The sequence below is a fragment of the Uloborus diversus genome, chromosome 3, assembly GCF_026930045.1.
Source record: "Uloborus diversus isolate 005 chromosome 3, Udiv.v.3.1, whole genome shotgun sequence".
In the NCBI taxonomy this organism is placed as follows: domain Eukaryota; kingdom Metazoa; phylum Arthropoda; class Arachnida; order Araneae; family Uloboridae; genus Uloborus; species Uloborus diversus.
Window position 1 is genome coordinate 4,769,064 of NC_072733.1, and position 23,277 is coordinate 4,792,340.

Here is a 23,277-nt window from a genome sequence, read left to right on the forward strand (position 1 = left end):
TTCCAAAAGGGCTGTTTAGTTATTCCTTGTAGCAAATCAATGTGAAATTTTATATTGTTCTTTTTTTTTTATTAAGTTATCTTCAAGACATCTCTGAATCTATCTCTATCAGTCAATGAATATTTTACACTACTTGGCAAGTGCTGTTGGCATTGACCTCTTAACTCCTTTTCACCACTTTACTGTATGTAATTAAAGAAGTTTTATAATCGAAAATAGCTTGTTTTCTGATTTAGATAAAAATCCTTTTAACAAAAAAAATATATGCAATAAAACACATATAACACACTTCGAGACTCTACAGAACATATACTTCAAAGTATCAGGGTTAATATTGTAATATCTTTTGTGAACGACCTATAAATGCTCTATAGATCAGGTTGAAATGAACTCAAACCTTAAAAAAAATATATCTTTTTCTCAAATAAAAGCTAATTCAAACCTTTATAATAACAATAATGTACAAAGGGTAACCAGGATGCTTCCCATGTGCAGTCCTGATAACCTCATGAAATGAAAAAACAGGAGATCGGGTCTAAGTGCCAAGGAAGAAAATGAGAGATTTTAAAAGGTGTTATTTGAAGAAAAAAATGGTTTTATCAAGTACTTTTAGTTCAAAATACACTAATTTAGTAAATAAATTTAATAACATGTCCGAATTCTAAATGATTCCTTGCAAAATAATACAATTTATACTTAGCTACAATTTTGGTTGTGTTAATAAGTTGGAAAATATAAGTAGTATAAATTGTAAAATAAAGCATATAGAGTGAAAATAAAGTAGGCAAAGAGTTTTCTACGCAGTACATTTCAAGTAGAACAGTAAGCTTCCATTTCAAACAGCTTTTTTTTGGGGGGGGGGGGAGGGCTTAAAGCAAGGGACCGCCCATAAATAACTTTGAATTTTAGCTCAATAGGCATTGCATAGTGTACAATTCAGGAAATAATCAGAAAAAGGACAAACCAGAAACAGATGCTAAAAGATTGCTGCCTAATCACCTACAATGTGCTGAAATTGCCTAAGCGTTTTTCCCAAGTGCATACGATATACTGTACACAACAGTGGTGCTGTCGGGCCTTGGAAAGGTTGAGAAGCTATGACTGTGCCCTTTAATCAGGATCAGAAAACAAATTTTCCTTTTACAAACGAAAATCTTGATTAATTACTATAAAAGGATGATAAAATAAAAATTCTGAAGATAAACAGGAGAGATTGATACTTAAACGTAAAATCAGGAGAAATGGACAAAAAACAGGAGAATCGGTAGGTCTACATGTGCCATATACATAAACAAAATACAATCAATTAAAAACATTTATGGAATACAGCACAGTTATGTAGCTAATTCTCAGCATAAGCATCAATGGAATTGTAATGCTTATAATACCACTGAATCAATGTTTACTGTTTACCTCCCGAGATTAGCATGCAGTCCATAGACCTGACTCAATCGATGGATTTTGATTGTTGCTAACTTCTGTACATTCAAAAACTTCATCTTGGATCTTACGAAGAATGAATAAAAACTAACACCTTTGGCTGTTTATGAAATGACATCTTTAAATGCAATATTGAAAATAATACACAATTGAGAAGCACCAAGTGGTGTAAACTATTAGCCATGCTTATAATCAAACCAAGTGAAACATTGCAAAGGGTGACTAAATTATTAAAAACACTACTCAAATTCTCGTAATTTCAACTGAAGATTCACTCCAGAACACTACCAGGCTGCGTCATTTTTCAAATAAGTCAGATTATTATTGTTTTAGTTGCCATTGAGAAATAACAACTGTTTCTGTGCGGTTTATTAAGTGTTTTAGAAATATTTCCACACAAGTTTTGGTGTCTGCCATAGTCAATACATAAGAGAGTAACACTTATTAACAAAGTTCTTTTACTGCAGTTTGTGGTTCAAGTGTAATCTTAGATTTATATTTTTATGTAATATTGCAAAACAAATATTTTAAGAATGAGCAAGGCTTCAAACAGGTCCCCAAGAAAATGGAAGGAACTGTAAACACTACTACTCCCCACAGCACAGCACATACCCCCAGAGTTATTACAAGTATAACAGGTATTTTTAGATCAAAAGTTGGATATATCAAAATTAAATTGGACCAAAACAAGTCACTGGTGGCAGAGTGCATAGGAAAATGTAGCAGAAAACACATTTCCTGATGCTAATACCAACCACAGAATCAGGGAAACTTCCCTCAAAAATCGCAAGAGTGTAGATCATCTCAATACGATGATGATGAACGGACAGATCATCGAAATTTTGATCAGAACTGTCCGGAGGCAGTTGGACAAAAAGAGATACTTGGATCGTTGGCCCATAAAAAAATTACACCACACTGAAGCTAAGAAAGAGCGCCTACAGTGGGCAAAAACAACCCAAAAAATGACTGTTAAGGACTTGAATCAAGTAAGTACTATTTGTAAGTAGGGCTATTAACAAATAATGTTATTATTTTGATTAATTTAATTTTTATAGGTATGCTTCTCGGACAATTCCACTTTTACATTTTGGTCAACAAAAGTTCATTTGTGCAATGCCACCTGGGGGAGCAGTTCCATCAAGACTGTTTTGTACAGAGGATTTATCATCTGGGAAAAACATATCCCTGGTTCTGAAGCAGGTATAAGGAGTAGTGAGGCATTTCCTCCTACATTTTCCTACGCGATCTGCATTCAGTGACTTGTTTTGGTCAATTTTATTTTTTTGATGTGTGCAACTGCTGACTTAGAAACGCCTGTTAAATTTGCAATAGCTCTCTAGAAATGTGTTGAGGGCAGTAGTAATGCTCTTATTTCTCTATATTTCTAGGGGACGTGTCTGAAGTCCTGCCCATACTTAAAAAAGTTTTGCCAACATTTAGTAATAATATAAATCAAAAATTGAAATTCAACTGCAAACTGTAGCAACATTTCTTTATTGATAAGTGTTACTTCCATATTAACTATAGCAGACACCAAAACTTCTGAAGAAATATTTCTAGAATACTTAATATAACCTTATGACAACACAGCTGTTCTTTCATATTGGAGACTAAAATAAGAATAACCTCACTTATTTCTAAAACGACGCAGACTGGGAGTGTTGTCCCTTTAAAAAATAATAATAATACCAACAGTAATGCAGAATACAAAAATATTATGCTTCGTGTTTCATTTCTTCAAAAAATAAAAATACGAGAATTTGAACAGTATCCCTAATAATTTGGCCAACCAGCATAAAGTAGAAATGTTAACACTGATTGTATGAATGTATAAAAGTTGTAAATTGCTTTAATTGGGAGTGAAAATAAAGTAAAAAGGAACATATCTATCAGTTATTGCACATTAATAATAAAATAAATGCACATTAACTATAACTTACCTCTATAGCAATATAATTGTAACTTGCTTTTGCAGACTTTATAAAAAGAGCAAAAAATGATAGTGTTGGATCTTGTGTGAAGAAAGTCATTTCAGACCAAACCACAATACTACTAAAAACTATTAATATAACAGACACAGTTCGGTACACCCAATTTCTAACCAAGCAATTCCAGTACCATTCTACGAAAAGAGGAGAAAAAATCAGTGAGTAAAGAATAAACTGACCGACATACACTGATGAGGCAAAACATTATGACCACCCAGTCAATAATGCGTTGTGTTCCATTGGCATGCAAAACAGCTGGGACTCGCCTTGGCATGGATGCCACAAGCTCTTGGTAGATGTTAGGAGATAGATTGTACCAAATGTTAAGGCAGTGGCCCTGCAAAGTTGAGACATCTTGACATTGTGGTGTTTCAGCTCTAAGCCGCCTTTCCATGAAATCTCAAATGTGCTCTATAGGATTTAAATCCAGTAAATTTGGTGGCCAGGGTAGTAAATGGAATTCTTCATCATGTTGCTGGAACTACTCCAGCACATTTTAGCCTTGTGACATGGGGTGTTGTCCTGCTAGAAGAAGCCATTTCCAGTAGTGAAGACCGACGCCATGTACGGGTGCACCTGATCTGCCACCGTGTTCAGATGGTCCATAGCCTTCATGGTATGTTCTACCATAACTAAGGGTTCCAGAGTCTGCCAGGAAAAAGTCCCCCAAACCATGATACTGCCACTTCTAGCCTGTTTAAGACCAACAGTACCAGATGGGAGCAATTGCTTCCCTGGAAGACGGCGAAACATAGCACTACCATCCAGGTGAGGAACGAGAAATCGCGATTCATCGAACAAGTCAACTCTCTTCCAGTCATCCAAGTTTCAGTCTCGATGTTCTCGGGCCCACTGTAGGCCTAGTTGGCGATGACAATTGGTCAATAAAAGCACATGAGTGGAACGTTCGCTGCACAGTCCCATATCCAACTGTGTCCGCTGAACTGAGTGTTTGGAAACACTTCCACTCGCACCTGCATTGTATTGAGCTGTCAGTTGATCAACTGTCTGCCTCCGATTTTGCTTTACCAAGCGGCCTAGTCTCCGACGTCTCTCATCTTTGATGATGCATGGCCGTCCAACACCTTTACGCCTACTGTTGGTTTCACTGCCCTTTTTCTACTTTGCATGAGTACTAACAATGGCAGATCGTGAACAACCTACCAGGCTTGCAGTTTCTGAGATACTCGGTTTGAGTCTTCGGTCACAATCTGCCACCTGTCAAATTCGCTAAGATCGTCACCCTTTCCCATAATTTGCAAAAGAAAGTGCTGGAATGAAGCCTGACCTTCTCTAGCCATAGTTATATACCAATACCAGACGAGTTCTTTGAAAAACTTAGGGGTAGTCATAATGTTTTGGCTCTTCAGTGTATTTAAAGAACTTCAAAATACTCCATACATCAGGACAATAACTTTTAAAGAAAGACATGTATTCAAACATATAATTATAATCACTATAGCAATTGAGTAACTTAACATAATTTAAAAGTTTTCATATAAACATAGCACTCTTCTACCAGTAGAGTGAGAAGGCAGTATTGATCAGTATGGAATACGTTATAACCATGTTTATTCCGTTGTATAACATGTTTGAAATACATTAAGAACAAAACCCTGCTTCAACTGCTAAAACATCTTGAAACGAGATAAGTAAATATAAAGCCTTTTATTTGAAAAGTTTCACCATATCGATCTATCATTATCATAACTGCTGTTTCTTCTTGTCTCCTTAAACTTATTCTCATATTCTCTCAAACACTATATGCTTAGCATTCAGCCTGATCTCACTAACTCCTTAATTTAATGACTACTGAAATCAGTTAGCATTCCCAGAAAGTTAGTTCATGATGTAAATTAATTATATAATTTCAAAGATCAATCAGTAACCCTAATATGGGAGTTAAGGCACTGCTGTAGTTTTGGGTAATTCTGTACCTAAAAATATTTCGTTTATGCATGCAAAAATAATGCAACTTTAAAGCCAAATGGTATTAAACCACCTTTTCTACATAAAATAGGTGACTCTTAAAATTCTCTACTTCGCTTAACTTGATTTTCTACTTGTCCAAGTTTTTGGATGGTCTCAATCACTGTAAATGCAGTATAAAAAGATGTTTGTTTTGTCAAATAAAAGCTCGCTTGTCTTATCTTGAACTCTGTGGCAGCCATCTTTTAACATTTATTTTCTTGATTTTTGCTTGTTAAAATTTTATAGGCAAAAACAATCCATCCAGGAATGTTATTGTATTTCAAGAAAAATAATGCAGGCATGCCAGCTTGGTCTTTTTTTTTTCTTTCAATTATTCTACTAATCTATGTAAATTAAACATTTGTGAACAATACCCCCATTACATGGCCTGAGGAGATTTGTTGGTTGAAAAAATGCTAGGTTGGAAGAAATTTAACATGTGTTCAAGCATGAATATGCATGTAATGCCAACACATTCACAGCCCTTATAAACTTTAAGACAGATTTTGGAGCAGATAATGCACCCTTTTGCAGAAACCTTACAGAAGAAAAATTTAACTTTAGAACAAATTCACTTTTTATCACTCTTGGAGAAGAAATATCTATTTTTTTCATAATAAAATATATTTCTCGAAGCAACATATGTAAAGATATGTGTATGTTAGTGTGTTCATATGCAGCAAAGTTCCCAGGTGAACAGTAAGACCTAGAAACATAAAACTTAGTAATTTTAGCCAATAACATGCACTCAATTTTCGATAAATTAATTATAAAATTTTTTTAGCTTTTTATGAAATCGAGTAGAACCTTTTATTGAATAGAATCTGAGCTAATTGTTACATTGCTGTGATAAGCAAAACTCAATTTTAACAGTCTTTTAACCATTGGAAATCTGTAACGATGAAATTTTTCAAAAGATTTTTGTTCAAGATTGGAAATAAACACTATTGTGAATTATGCTATGTTTCAAATAGTGCAAAAATGTTCAACAATGAGATTTTTATCCTTATAAAGACATGTAGATAGATTTATTTGTAGATGGATATAAACAGAAAATGCATTCTCGGAACTAACAGAAAATATAAGATTGATAAATAAAGATTGATAGACAATTACAAAGATAGATAGATAAATACAAAGATATAAAGTTAGGTCGATACAGAGATCGACAAAGTAGTAGAGAGATTAGATAGTTATTGAAAATAATTTCATGCTGTTGCCAAATTTATCTAAGCAGAAAAGCACCAGTCTAGGTGTAAAAAAGTTGAATGGTATAAAAAGCAAATTCCAAAAAGGAGAACCATCTAGCTACTGAAGGTGGTCAGTACGCATATATGTAATTTGTTAATCAATATAAATGTAATTTTTTTAGGACTTTTTCTAGTTACTTTTCTGTTAGTGACTTTTCCCATTTTTTTTTTAATAGTCAAACAAGATAAAATTGCTAAAAGTAACACATGCAATTTTTAACAAATGTTCCAAGTTGTTTACGCTGAGCTTGAGTAAATGAGTTGACAAAAAGTAAACAAGTAAGAGTAAACTCCTACATGCATACATAATAGGATAGTAAGCAAATCAGACACAGTTTAGCATAAAAGGTGAATATGTTTCAGCAATGACAAACCACAAAGAAAACATAAAACACTGGAATACCATCATTTGGAGATTGCTAGCAGCAAGTTTAAGAAATATGCCAGCATCCTTCAGCACAATTGCAAAAGTAAATAGTTCAAAACAATTTGAAATTTCATTTAACATAGCATTCTTAATCTCAAGGCAAATTACATTACAAAGAATGTTTAAACATCTATATTTCTAGGAGAAGAAAGAGTACAAACTAAATAGTTCAAGAGTAGTAGCAGGCATTAGATTTTTACCAATTTTAGGATCAGAAAGAGTACACACTAAATAGTTCAAGAGTTGTAGCAGACATTAAATGTTTACCAATTTTAGGAGAAGATAAATGTTTACCAATTTTAGGAGAACAAATTGTCTTCATAAGAAATGACCTCTGAGGCTTGAATGTACTTTTGAAAATTCGCTCTCTACTGTTTTCATTATGAACAATATCTTCCCAATGAAAAACTTGTTCTAAGAGCATACCCCATTGACACTGAGTACGGTGATACATATGAATGGAACGTATTATCTGCAAGAGATACATTGTGAGCAAAAGCATAAAATAGTATGGGAGAAAAATAAAACAATAGTCCTTTTAAAATACTTCGTAAATATATATGAAATTAATACACTGCAATAAGTGCTGACACAATAACACAACTTTCAGATGAGATTCATTTAATCTTTATGCATAAACTCTTTTACAAAAGAAAAAAGAAAACATTTTGCGAAAAAAATTAAACTGCAACCATGAAACTTTTTATGTACATTGGGGCAAATTTGTTATGCAACAAAAGATTGCAACCTCAATACACAAATGCAAATGTGACGACCAGCAAAAGACTCTGGGCTCATCTAAGCTGGTCCTAGTCAACTGATTAGTCCCCAACCAAGATTAATGGACCTCTTAGAGCTACAAGGTTTTTTTTTTTTTTTTTTTCCAAGGTCCGATCGATCGCGAAATAAAGACCACAAAGTCAATGAAAACTTTTTCATTTGGAATATGTACATAGACCTTCCAGCTACATCTTGACGTAGTCGCTGCTCCAATTAAGCCATTTGTTGTACCGTGGTACCAATTTTTCGATACCCTCATCATAGAAGGCCTGTGCTTTCAGCCAATTCTGTACGCTGGTCTGCAGCTCAGCATCGGAGCCAAATGTCTGTTGTCCTAGCCAGGTTTCATGTGACCAAAGAGATGGTAATCAGAAGGCGCCAAGTCTGGGCTGTATGGAAGATGGTCAAACACTGTCCAGCGAAACTGCTGCAGGAGATTCTTGGTTAAAGCAGCAGTGTGAGGGCGTGCATCATCGTGCAGATGGACAATGGATTTCGACCATACACATTCAGGTTTCGCGTTTACGCGCTATCGCGGGTTTTTTACGCAAATTCGCGGGAAAGGGACGCAACTTCCGCGAAAAATTGGGTCCCAGGGACCCAGAAAACCCAAAAGATAAGAACCAGAAAAAAAAAAAATGGGAGAAAATGCTAAAGATCTATTTAGTAAATGCTTTTAAGCTTCAAAATGACCAGGAGAATCAACAGAAAGGGACCAAAATGACCCTATCTGTTTATCAGCTATTCAAACACACCCAAATTGTGGACCAGTCAATGGAATTTTAGTGATAAGACTGGAGATTACAGTGACCTCCTGGGCAGGGGAGCAAGTTCACAAATAGCCCATTGTACTGTATTCTAAGAATAAGCTTTCCCTCAACTTTTGTCTTGAGGAAATTCCTAAAAACAGAAATGAAGACTAAAAATGACAGAGGTTTTCAATGCAATCTTTAGGATTAATACAAGACAATTGTACAGTAAAAATATTGCAATTTGGTATTCATGTAACCAGAATTACTTTTGAAAATCATCATTTTGCATCCCCAATAAAGAGGGGAGAAAAAAATGGCGAATATTTTCCAGATCGCGCTAAACACAAAGAGTTCGGAACTTTACATTTTTCTTGTTAAATTGCTTATGAATACTTGAATTTTATACAAAAGCACTTTAACCTTGTTCTTTTTCTAATAATTCATCTCTTTCTGATGGGTTATTTTTATTTGGACTTGCAAAAGTCGGGTATTAATCGATCGCGCCATTTTCAAAATGGCCATTTTAAAAATAGAACAAAAATCAAAACAGATATTTTGAACAAGTCAAAATAAAGTCAAATATACTGATTTAAGATTGCAAATGAGCAATTTTCACACTCATATGAGAAAATGTTTCATTTTTGCGATCGCGATTTTTGCGTTGGATTCATTCGCTTGCGATTTATTATTATTATTATGTAATTGCCAATGATAATTGGGAAAGGGGGGGGGGGGTCTGTTTGCTTTTTTCACTAAGAAAAATTTCCAGGAAAACAAAAGTTAAGGGAGTGCTTTTTGCTTGATCAATCAGAGGCACTTGTTTTATATTTTATGGTAAAACCCATTTTTAAAGTAAATTTTGAGTTAATCTCATTGTAACTGACCAAATAGTTTCTCACATAACTGAGTCTTGCAAGTGTATTATTTGAAAATAATTTTACAATGATGAAATCACAAAAAAATTAGGGCAAAAATAACCAATTTATTTTATTTCATGCCTCCCCCCCCCCCAAGTATAAATATTTTTATATATTTCATTTTTGCACTAAGATTTTCTGTTTAAAATTTAAGGGACTCATTTTTTCCACCAAAGGACCCAAATCTATTTCATTAATGGGTCCCTGGGACCCATGTTACGGATAGTTGAGCGCGAACACTGACATTACTCATTTGTCAATGAATTTTGGCTCCATTGCATTCTTCAGCATTCAGAAATTGAATTTCAGCATGCACTTCACACTTAGCAGGAGACGCAATCGTTCAGGGCTTGTTTCCGCGTTCACTGCGTGCTCCGAAATAACCACAGCGACCTGAAACGCTGCACAATCTTACTTGAGAGACTGTGCAACAAATCTATGCACGGCGTCATCGGCTTGACTTTCTGGTTTTCACTTCGTGATTGATCGGACGTTGAAAAAAAACCCCTCGTATCTACCCCCTTGCTCATTAGTCTCTACTGGTAAGCTGCTAAGTGTCCCCAACCCTACTGAAGCAGTAATTTTCCCTAATTTACAGATTAACCTGATGTTAGAATTGCTTAAAACAATGAACCCATGTCCTGCTTTCTGTGCAAAAATTTAATCCTTTAATCCATCAACATCTTCCATTTTTATAAATTTAAACAACTGAATCACACCTCCTTCAACTCTCTTTTACTCCGGGCTATACATATTAAGCCTTTTAAGTCTAGTATCATAATCGAAAACTGAAAAACCACTTACTCACTTAGTAGCCTTCTTTTGAACCCCTTCTAATAAAGAATTATCTTTTTGATATAATGAGACCAAAAGTATTTTATTGGCTTTGTTACTTGCTATGCTGCACCTGTTGATTAAACTGGAAGTCCTGAGTTATTGAGACACCCAGATCAATAACATTTTCTATCTGACTACGGACTGTACCCTGTACATTATAACTTATATGCTTACTTCCATGACATTAATGTTGGCCTTGACATTTCCCAACATTTACTGCCATACCCCACTTATCTGCTCACTTAGTAATATTATCTATGTCCTCTTGCAGCTGTTTTACTTGGTCTTCATTTTCTACAATCCCTATAACTTCATGTTTGCAGAAACATTTTCATGAAAATCATTCATAAAAATAATAAATGAAAGGGACACTAAAATTGATCCTTGAGGAAACTTACATAAAAATATCATTCCATTTAGAATGATTTCCCCTTTGAACTTATCTATGTTTGAGTCAGCTAATTTCTAACCCAAATTTTCCCTCCTAATCCTTTATCAGCTGGTTTGCTGAATAGAGCAACATTTGATACTGTATCCAAAGCTTGTTGAAAATCAATATAAACAACATCTACACACTTTTTGTTGTCTAAAGTCATGATAACCCTGTCAAAGAAATGCAAGAATTTAAGTGAAGAGCTCATAATTAGAACACAATCCCACTCCCCCTGAAGTCAAAAAGAACTTGATAGAAATATGAGCAACCAAGGTATTAAAAAAAAAAAAAAAAAAAAAAAAAAACATGCCTTGCTCTTTGAAGAGCACCTCACTCTTGGGATCTAAACTTACTTGTACCAACTAGCACAGTTTGGTGCTAAGGGGCTCCTGAGCATAGGAAAACGGCAGTTTTGTATAGTTGAAAAGTCACTTTCAAATTCATGGTCTCTAGTAATATATTTTGCTCTTTAGCTCTGAGCTTGAACTGAGTTGAGCCTAAAACTTTTCACCAAAATAGAAACCCCTATAACTGTTGTTCTAATCAAAAAATTAAACAAGCTTTATTTGATGCCGGGAAAAAAATTCTTTAGTAAAACATCGAAATTTTAACATAAAAATTTAATTAAAAAAAAAAAACCTGGGTGTAAGCCCCCAGGGCTTGAAGTAATTTTGTACACAATTTCAAGGCTTTAGGTACTATGGGGTCTCCTCGAAGTAGGCCCACAACACCAACATCCTTTAACAATTTCTTTGACATTACTGTTTTTAATATATAGAGATACGAACAGTAATTCATACCAAAATGAATTAAAACAGTTTCAGTATACATTTACATTTTTGAAAAAGTTTTTGATACATATTTTTAAGCAAATTTTTAAAGTTACCTGTTTGTGAAGTTTTGCAAGACCTTTTTCACTTATACCATCAACTGGATAACGACCATCATCCCTAGATCTTCTGTGCTGCAATGACGCTTTCTTCTCACTTGGAAACTAAAACAACGCAAAAGTTGAGCATACACATTATCACACACAAAAATTATGATTGTAGCAATTCATAGTAAAATATGTAATAGTTTGAAAATGTCCAATAGATTTCATTAAAAGTAAAGTATGGATCAATATTATGAAAATAAAAAATTTATATATAACTGAATAAAAACATCTTTAAAGCTTTGATTACAATTAAATTATATTGGTTTACGCATAATTGAAGTCTTTCAAATAAAGATTTAATCAGAAAAATAAACTGATAGTACAGTCAAGTGTGCCAACTACATGCCACTTTTTGATGAGTATTAAGCTTATCTTTCACATTTAGTGACAATGGAATAGGAATTTTTCTCAGTACAACTACACACATAAGATATGTAATCCTATGGCAAAAAAAAGAAAATCAATAGCAAGAGGAATTGTTTATGTGGCACAATGATGTGTTCAAGAGAGCATGAACTTTAAGCACTTCCCTTTTCTCATTCAAATTACATGTTGAGCTGGCCCTGGAAGTGTTTTCCTACTCATTTATTTATGCTCGAAAAGTATTAAAAAGTTTGTCTTTGCAATTTTTAGTGAAATAAAAAAAAAATACTTGAAATTAACAAGCTTTTTATACACACTTTTAACAAAAAATAGTAACAATTCAAAATCTGTAATGGTATATATATACATTTCTGTACGGTATATATATATATATATATATATATATAGATATACATATATATATGGGTCATTCTTCAAAAAATAACTTTTCTGGAGTTATTGCATTTTCTGTTCATGTTTTAAGGCTCTCGGGAAAAGTTGCATGTTTTCAGGACCTTCCCACATGCAGGACAAAGAGAGCTCTGCGAAGTAGGGTCAGGTCTCACCCTCTCATGACATACCAGTCCTTGCTTCACATACTTTCTTTAGTCTTATTTTGTGCTTCGTATTTAACCTTTATAAACTGTCTTTGGTCTTATTTTCTACTTGGTTCTTCTCCTATTTCAATTTTTTTCATTTTGTAGTTTTGATATTTTTATCATATTTCAGTTTCTTGGTAATTTATGTTTTTCCTGAATATATTTTTAGAACTCAGTGATGTACGGTTAATCCAAGCAAACCAAGCAGAGCTTGGGCATTAAGGCTGGCAATTTACTGAGGTTCAACTGTATATATATTAGGGTGGTCCTTATTTTTGAAGTTGCAGATATTTTACGCGACGCCCCTTCAATTTGTTCCATTATACAAATAAATGATCCATGCAAAATTTTAAGTCAATCCATGAATATTAACCCGTGCCGCTAGGGCCTCCTTTTTTGAGTTTCGAAGAAGAAAGTGCAGATTTTCTCATTTTTATGTAAAACTATTCTTACGTTTCATATTTAAAGTAATTTTGAGCCTCGATAGATGTTGCTACTTCCAGACGAACCATTCTCTCACTTTTATTCTGTAAAATTTTACTTATTACAGATGGTACATGTACACCAATGGCATTGAGACAGGCATACCGCTATTCGCGCTCGTTTCAAACCAAGCGGCAGGGGAACATTTCTTTCCACCAAGAGGGACACAAGAGATTCTAAAGGCCATTAATGAATGATCTTTGACAACAACAAATTGCCTCCTCCAGGCTTTAGGGGGTGTTGATTTAGAAAAATTTTTGTGTATGTAATAGGTGTGGCAAATAGGGTCGCTAGGTTTCATTGCTATAAGTAATGGCAATTATATTTTAATTCGTTGTTCTTTAGTTATAAATATACTTAAATGTTTATGCATTCTTAAAATATAAATTTTGAAAAATTCTCGATTACTCTACCATAAAAATATACTCTATTTTCCATATCTAAAATATAAATTTAAAGGAGTTCCAGATCGGAGTAATGTAAAAATCTATACTTTAAATTGTCTTCTTTTTCAGTACACAGTCCTTTATTGTCATCAAATTCTTCTTGCAATTTACAAGATTTAGAAAACCAAATGGGATATCTACTCTAATCGGTTGAAACTTTTTTCTATATCTGGTCTACCACAACGCAAAAAAGCTTGACAACTATTGATATCTACTCGCATTTCATCAATGTTAGACAAGTGCCATATTAGGGACAAAGATGCTGTTCATGTATTAACAGCCTATGTAGATGCAGTAAATTTAAATCCAAATGACCTTATGATCAATCGTACATCCATTAAGAGAGCAAGAGAAAGTCTTCCAGAGGCAAAATCAGATTTCATGAATTTAAATTTAGATTTTTTAGTTATTCACTGGGATACAAAGCTACATTCAGATGTAAATGGGGGAAAAAATGCCGATAGGCTTATGGTGATAGCTTCAGGTCCCAACGTTGGACAGCTACTCAGAATTCCTGAGATATTTCTTCAGTTGTATATGATATCTTAGATGATTGTTCTTTATTGCTAATTGTTCAAGCTGCAGTGTTTGATAGTTTGATACAATGGCTTACAATACCGGCTGTATAAATTGTGCATGTAATTTTTTTAGAGCAAAAGCTGAACGGTGATACATTACATTTGGATTGCCATCATCATACACTTGAAATCATACTGCAGAGTGTCTTTAAAGAAGTTCTTGCCTTTCTTAGTTCTAGACTCGATATTCCATTATTTAAGCGCAGCGCTTCAAAATTTTGTGGAAAGATCTCCAACATTCAGATTTTATAACATTTCAATCAAGTACACATACCACTTAAATTCTAGAAGACAAGGTTGATGACATGTTATAGTTTGTAGAAAGCGGGATTGAGAAATATTGCAGAGAATTCTCATAACAAGTAATAATATTTCTTGGTGAAGTCGTCCCTCCTACAGGTTTATATTTTCGGCAACCTGAAGTTTATTCCTGAGCCAGATGGGTGGCAAAAGGTATTTATTGTTTGAATATTTATATATTTACGAAACAATTTAAATTGACCTTACATGAAGAGAATGCCCGTAAATGTTGTTTTACATATAATGTTGTATGAAAATATGTTTTTCCGCAGCAACCCAATCTAGGCCCTTTAAAATAATGTGTTGAAAAAACTAGCAGTGTACAAAATTATGACAAACATGCACAGAAGCAGTGATTGGGAAATTCATTAATCACACTTATGGTACTTAGGGGATGAACTAGCAGCTTTGTCCGTATTGGATGAAGGAATTCTTTGAAGATAGGAAAAGACTACTCTAAAAAAATGCTTGCTGAAAAGGAAGACATGACTGATGACTGTATAAAAAATTCAGATAACAGTCGATGATTTGGAATACTTTCTTAGTAAAGATCTTCCTCTTTATAGAATTAATTACAAGTCAATAAAACTGTTTGATAAGTTACAAACACCAAAAGATGTTTTCCTATTTGATCCTGATTCATGGCAAAATGAAGGAAACTATTTAAAGAGAAGAGGTATCATTGAAATGCTGAAAGATGTGAATGATACAACTGAAAAAGGAGCACAATTAATCAAAGAATTTCCCAATCAATTTACCAAACATGAGTCACAAAAGCAATTTAGTACTTTACAGACAGTCCAAGACTATCGGGGGGAAAATGCACACGATTGAGATACACTGAGAAAAGCGTACGATTAAGGTAAAGTTTCTAAAGCACTATTTAATTCTTATTCAATGTAAAATCTTTAGATGATATAAAGTAATTAAAAAGATTAATTTTAGTGCTACCTCGCTGTAAAAAATATTTTGCAAATCTAGGAGACACGATGTACGGGGCCTGAAGTAAAAACTCGAAGATATGTGGGAAAATTATCAAAAAGTGTTCAAGTTCAACGTCCTATGGGCACGTGTTATTATTCACCGATCGAGTTCAAATTTTGCGCCGAATACTTTTCATTATAGTGTCACAAAACTAGGGGGTGTCACTTGTTGAATTACGAAAAAAAAAATTCCCATATAAATAAGGACAGGGGCCAATCCAGGATTTTTTTCTCGCTACCTATTTTTGTGAAAGTATTGCATCATTCTATTTTTGTGAAAGTTCTTTTTTATCAGCATTGTTTTTGTGAAATTTTAGAGGCATCCTAATTTTTGTAAAAGAGAAGTAGAACAAGCGAAATTTTAGTTTGAAAAGTGTAAATGTCATCTAGTATTATTTTTAACAGGTTTCATTTTTTTTGGGGGGGGGGAGCTAAAAACCTAAGAAGTACAAAAAATACCATGGTAATTTCAGCTGAATGGGCTATGTACTGTGTACAATATAGGAAATTATGAGAAAAATGGTTTCTCAAAACAGATGTTGAAAGATTGCGATAATATTGCATAAATACACTTTGGCGAGAAACAGTTAAAAATTAGTTAAAATACTACAAAAAGGTTTTTATTTAAGCGATTGTTCCTAAAAACCTGCTTAGAATTTTATTTTATGAGTAAATTTTGTTTTAAACAGGGAAACAAATTTTATATTTTAAAATGCGAATTTTTGTGAAATTATCGATGTTTTTGTGAAGCTACTGATTTTATAACTTGATTTTTGTGAAAGTACCGAAAATCGGTAGCAAAATCAGCCTGTATTGGGCCCTGAAGGACCACCCTAATATATATATATATATATAATTAAAAACATATTAATAGGAGAAAATTAGAGTACCATAAACCAGAAGCCCAAAGATGCGCAAGCAGCCAACCAAATAAGCCAGATAAATATAAACATCAATAGAACAATAAACAGACAGGGTTACAACACAGATAAATGACAAAGATGAAGCCAGTACTCTTCAGCAGTGGAAACTTCATCCTACGGTCGAAAGACCAAAAATTTTAATACTAAAACTTCGAATAGGATGTCCAATTCCGAAAAAGTCAACATTCATGAACACATTGGGCGAAAGCGCCACATGTGAAAAATGAATGCAGATTTTTGGAATTAGGACCTAAAACTAAGCACTGGGGTTTCGTCTCGGACATTAGAAGCCAAGACTATCAATAATGTCCCTCCACCGTACCGCCAGCAAAAATCAAAAGTCTTATCTATGTGTCTGCCAGACACATAGGTAAGACTTTTAATTTTGTGCTTAGTTTTAAGTCCGAATTCCAAAAATCTGCATTCATTTTTCACATGTGGTGCTTTTGCCCAATGTATTCATGAATGTTGACTTTTTCGGAATTGGACATCCTATTCTTAGTTTTAGCATTAAAATTTTTAGTCTTTCGACCATAGGATGAAGTTTCCACTGCTGAAGAGTACTGGCTTCATCTTTGTCATTTATCTGTGTTGTAACCCTGTCTGTTTATTGTTCTATTGATGTTTATATATATATATATATATATATATATGTATATATATATATATATATATATAAATTTTAAACTTTCTAAAAAAAAATGTATGTATTATTTTAGAAATGTTTTTAAACATTTTAAGTTCAACAAAAAAAAGGTGCCAGTCAAAAGTACTGCCCAATAAATATAAAAAGTAAAATTAAAATAACAATTTAAAATGATTTAGAAATAAACTGTCTCTAATATCTTGACATTGCTGCATCAGTCCTTGCATTTGTTTCTTTTGATACCAAACAATGTGAGTGGAATTGGAGTTTTATCATTTCCAAATACATTTAAGACATTTTACACACAAAAAAGTGTATTCTTGAGAGAACATTTTGCAGTTCCCAAAACTTTTTTTTTTTTGTGTGTGTGTGTGCAGACACAGAGTTTTTAAGTTTGTGTAAGTAAGATGTAGCAAGGAACTGAATTTGGGCATTATGGAGCAGTTTTATGATCTTGTTAAAAATTTTGCAAATTCTGAGATTGTAAAAACATTTTCTAATTCTTAAGGATGCAATTTTTTAAATGTATGAAGAGCATAACAGTCACTTATTTATTGCATTCAATCAGACATCAATAAAACAGATGTATAAGATTTTAGCATTCATACACAGAAGCACAATTAATTCAGATTACTTTATCAAGTATGATGTCAATTTGAGCTCTTGATGGATGACCAGGAGAAGTTGTATCAGATAACTGCATAATTTCCTGCATAAAATTTTATAAACACATTAACTTTATGCATTTTTTAAACTTCACAAAAAAAGAAACAAACATAGAAATAATGATTTTAAACATACCTCCATGAGATCATCAACTTTTTCCTCAGCTTCACAGCGCTCAGCACTTAATTTAGAGGCTTTAAAATACAAATAATTGAGCATGTAACCTTTTTTAGTTGTATTCCAGCAACTACGAGGAATTTCTACAAGTCCATAGCCTTCTAAAAGGACTAATAAGAAAAGGCCCCAAGTATTACTAGCGGTAATACAAATAACTTTCAGGTAGGATCTGTAAAATGCAACATAACAAAGCATCAAGAGAATGTAAATAGCCACAGCTTTAGCAGTACATAATTTTGCAAACAATGCTGAGGAAAATAAATATTTCTTTTAACATAATATTTCAAAGACTATAGCAAAATTCCAATCAATGGCATTAAAAATTTACTTCAAGCTGAGGAAACAATCATGATGTTATGGAGTGTAAATAAGAGCAAAAGAAAATTGCAGCTTTTAACTTCCTGAGGCCAGTGTGAGAAGGTATTAGTGTCAGAAGCATATTGGATCTTAAAAGTCAGGGTGTCAAACTTTGCATTGGATGGAGAAACATGGGATTTTTCTAGAGTTTCTAAGCATAAATTTGTCAGACGTTTTCAGTTTAAACAGCAAAGAAGCAACAGAGGATCTGGAGAAGAAAAAATCTCCTATGGACAAATAATGATCAGATCAATCGTTCTGACTGAAAAGGTTAAGTAGAACCAGAGAGATTTCATAATCAAAATCATAAATAATAAATTGAGGCAGTGAGAAGCAAAGGGATGTGTCAAAATTAAAAATTCGGGGATAATCAGGGCAAATGGTAGGAATACATGTCTTTTGTTTTGGGGCTAGAAATAGTACTACTAGTATCTCTGGTGGATGCTGCTCTACAGCATGATTTAGAAAAAGCTTAGGATCTGAACTTCACATGCATTTTGCTTGAAACTTTTTAAAAGTCCACTGACATCCCTTTGCTTCTCACTGGTTACATATTAATTTAGGGAACTACTCAAGATATGACTTAAGAAGTTCTCATATTTTGAGAGAGGAAAGTAAAAAGCTAATTCCATAACATTGCTCTTTTGTAACTATATTTGACGTGAAGCTAAACATAACTAAGCATAGCACAGGTCGTTGTTTTTTTTTTCGTTCTCTGCCAGTCGGATTTAATTTAATGTCTGTCAAATTAAAGGGTAAAAAAGATTTAAATTGACCAGCGACACGATTCTAATTTCTACCCCTGAAGATGTTTCCAGGGAAAAGAATAAGAGTATTGGAACAATAGTCCAGCTGGTTACGGCACCACTTCACCCAATCTACATATACATACAGGGTGTCTCAAAAGGTTTTTGAAAAACTGAATGTGCATGTCTGACATACCTTGACAAACAAGATTTACATTGGAACTTGTGTTTGAAAATGTGAATAGCGACCACTAGGGGGCAATGTTTACAGGCTGATGGGAGAGTGCGAAGGGTGAGTTTTAAACGAAAAATCATCAAATAAGCTTTGTGCTAAAATATGATTATAGTGAAAAACCAGAAAGTCGCATCAGAACATCTTCATTCTCTGATCATTTTAGGTGATGACATTGCAGGAGAATATTGAATCGGTTTTCCAATGAAAAATTGGCCAATATGATTTAACTGATATGTTTGGTCAATATGACATCAGACACGGATCTCATTGCCAGGATCGAGGAAGCGGGAGCACGTATTCCTGACACATCTTTGCATTTTAAATGGCTCCGTGAATCCATTCATCAACATTGTGAAGCTGCGAATTTAAGGAATGACAGACCAGCATGTTCAGTTTGGCAAATTCTTTTTGAGACACCCTCTATATATAAATATGTTTAGACATATGTATGTATATATATATATATACATATACAGTGAAGCACCGTTTATACGTTTATCGTTTATACGTTTTTATCAATTATACACTTTTTAAATTGGTCCCTGCAGAGTCTAATACACATTAACCTATACCTATTATACGTTTTTTCATTTGTACGCTATTTTCATAGTCCCTTTAAAAACGTATAAACGATGCTTCACTGTATTATATATTATATAAACACAAATAAAATAGCAAGCAGACAAGGTTACAAAACAAAGTAGATTAAATAAATCAAGTAGATGAAATCAGAACTTCTCAGCAGTGAAGCTTTATCCTAGTATCAAAAGACCCAAAATTACACTAAAAACTAAACCGAGGATGTCTAGTTTATACATAAATATACATAAATATTTATATATATACTAGAGGACCCGACAGATGTTGTTCTGTTCAAACTTTGCAAATTGAAAAGTTAAAAAATTTCAATGAACTATCAGGTGTATGAACTGTTGTTCTGTTGAAAAAAAGAAGTAAAAAAAATGTTTTAAGTTGCTATGGTGTCAGAATTTGTATATTTATTACAACTTGATTCATCTAGTGCCCACTGAGCAGTTGTTCTATTAACTATTTTTTCTCTCGTACTTGATGGTATGTTCTTTCAGCCATACTCAAAAGATAAAAAATATCTTCAGATATTAAGTGAAAAAAATCTAACTACAAATCTAGAACAAACATGAAATCCTGCAGCAACATCCCCCATATGAAAAAGAATAAAACAATCGAAAGGAGATCATTTAGAAAAATGATAAAGGTAAAAACAGTTCTCTGAATAAGCAAAAATCACTCATCCCTCCCCACTCCTGATGCAAAATAAACACATTCTTCAACTAAAATGACTGAAAACTCTTTAAAAACGAAAAACAATTCTTTGCAATTAGAAATATTTCGCCAAATAAACAAAAAATTACATGAACAATATCTTTAAAATGTAAACAAATGATCGTGCAACTCTATTGTTTATAGCCAAAGTCGCCAAGCCACCACGTTACTGTAATTCAGCCGATCAGCGAGAGAAGCCAACTCCGACCAATTAGCGGTCTGATCTTTTGAACCAAAACTTTTTACGTTTCATATATTGCATGATTTGTTCTTTCTGTCATAGATAAAGATTTTACACTGCACTGATCTTTTGTGTACAGAACTACCCTCCTGTAATTTATCTGGACGAAAATAAAATTTGTTTCTTCTTTAAATTCCATCATATTTTCCTTCAATAATGTACTGATTAATTAGATAATCCTTAAAGTATTCTTGATATTGGTGCCAAAACTCAGATGGATTTTAGCCGAGAAACAAATGTTGCTAGGTACGGTACTTTCTGATTATTTGGTTAGGAAAACCTAAATCACCAAACCGGTCACATGGTTCAACTACAACGACAGAATACACGTTTTGTGTGAACCTTACAGTACTTTACTATAAAATATATCACGGGACCTAAAATCGTTCCTTTTAAGAGAAATGAAGGCTTCACTCTCTCTTTCTATGTTTTATCTATTCTCAATTGACATATTACAGTAGGAAATTTCAATATAAAAAGCAGAGCTGGCTTTCTTATTGTCCTTTGGCAACGGGTTAAATATTTATTTCAGTTCTCGCTCAACAATAGGTTAAAATAAATATTAATCATTGGGGAGATTTTACTATCCAATGTTTAAATTAATTAACAGAAACGTTTCTGATTTGATCCATCGTGCTTCGAAACCATGCTTGCCACAACTTAATTACATACAAAAAATTTGATCAAAATCGGTCCAGCCGTTTAAAAGCCTTATGGTAACACGTACGCACAGAAGATTTTTATATATTAGGAGATAAATATATATACATATAGATATACAGTCGGACCTCCATATATCGAACTTCCACATATCGAAATTTTCTATATATCGAAATCCCAGCTAATTTTTATGTTCATTACATAGAAAAATTGTTTCTATAAATCGAAAAGGTCTCTATATATCGAAATTTTTTGCGAGACATTCGTTGGTTTTTTTCCACTTTAGACTGTATGTTTCATGAAAAATGAAGGTTAGCGGAGAAAATTATGATCACTAAAGGTTGTTACGAAATTCATAAGGAATAGGGGGTTCAAGGGTGTGTAGATAGGGTCGTTGTTCTGTTCTGGAGTTCTTACATTCCCTCAAGTTTATTTCAAATCTTAGTTGCAACCAGTAACATTAAAATCAGTGTCAATTTATCCCTTTTGTCTGTTGATTATCATTCCTAGTCTTTTTAGCTTCAGTAAAAATCATTCAAGTTAAGTAGATTGATTTTTTACTTTTCTCTCGATTACATTGTTAACACGAAAATCCCCTCATGTGGCGGTTCAAGTTGAATTTCCGAAGAATGAAGGTGTATAAAGGAGCAAAAATGTAATTTCTGTTAAATTTTTAATTATTAACTTTCATTTAATCCAATGCACGTTTAAATTAGAAGTTGGGTTTCATGCACGAAAATTAGTTTTAATTTTAATGTTTTAGGATATTTTTATGATAAAATAAGATTGTGTTTTTATATATCGAAATTTCTATATATTGAATTTTTTCCGGCAATTTGCTACTTCGATATATGGAGGTCCGACTGTATATATATATATAGATATATATATATATACACACACACACACACATATATATATATATATATATATATATATATATATATATATATATGCAAGCCAAATACCAAATATTAAACAATTTATATAAAAAATAATGATGAGAAAAAGGAAAATTTTAAGCAGCTATTTAATAGGAAAAGACAAAGTATGAGCTCATCAGCCTGGAGCATTCAATAAATGTGATCAAAAGACCAAAAAATTTACCTATGAACTAAAAGAAAGTGTCTAAGCTCCAGTATATGCAATGTAGAGTAACATAGGGCAAAACGCACACGTTAAACAATAAACAAGAGCTCAAACCTAAAAGTAAAAGCAGGGGGTTTCACCTCGACTAATTAGAAAAACAAAAGTTTCGATAATTAGTCATCCACGTGACAGTAGGGGTTAGTTGTTACACGGGGTAAGTTGTTACATTCGAATTTAAAAATAACTGCCAGGAGAAACTGACTTTCCTTGCAGTAGATGATTGCATTCACCCATTTGCATTCCCTGACAATCACTGGAGTGTTTGCAGTCAGTAGCATGGAGAGTGCTCAAGGAAAACGGTTTATTGAGCCTGGAAGTAATTTTTTGTTCCGCTGTTATTTTTCTATTTGTGACGAAGCCTTTGCAGATAACAAATTTATTTCTGTACCACGTGAAAGCCTACATTTTTAGGTAAGTGCTAACATATTTAAAAGTTTGGTACAAAGATATAATACCAGTAATATGTGCCAAGAACTAAAGTGACGTCGTATGGGGCAAGTTATTACAATTTTGTTGGGGTTAGTTGTTACAAGTAACAACTTGCCCCACGCAAGTTTAAATTTAATATTATGTTTTCTTTTTAAATATGATATGGCGGGAGACTATAAAATCAAGATGGGCAGGGGCAAAACACCTGAAGAAACATACCTGGATGTGGCTAAAGAAGTAATTGCAGGTAGTTCATTAC

The 23,277-nt window shown here is 33.3% G+C and overlaps 1 protein-coding gene across 1 annotated transcript in view; it reads right to left on the reverse strand.

Annotated features, from left to right (window-relative positions):
- Window positions 1-23,277, reverse strand: part of LOC129219434 (G-protein coupled receptor-associated protein LMBRD2-like) — a 79,647-nt gene that overhangs the window by 16,205 nt on the left and 40,165 nt on the right. The window contains exons 6-10 of the mRNA XM_054853831.1: window positions 17,858-18,068; window positions 17,691-17,765; window positions 11,685-11,792; window positions 7,374-7,551; window positions 3,384-3,565 (exon numbers count right to left, since the gene is read on the reverse strand). Coding sequence (XP_054709806.1) covers window positions 3,384-3,565; window positions 7,374-7,551; window positions 11,685-11,792; window positions 17,691-17,765; window positions 17,858-18,068 — 754 coding nt within the window. The remainder of the gene's footprint in view (window positions 1-3,383; window positions 3,566-7,373; window positions 7,552-11,684; window positions 11,793-17,690; window positions 17,766-17,857; window positions 18,069-23,277) is intronic.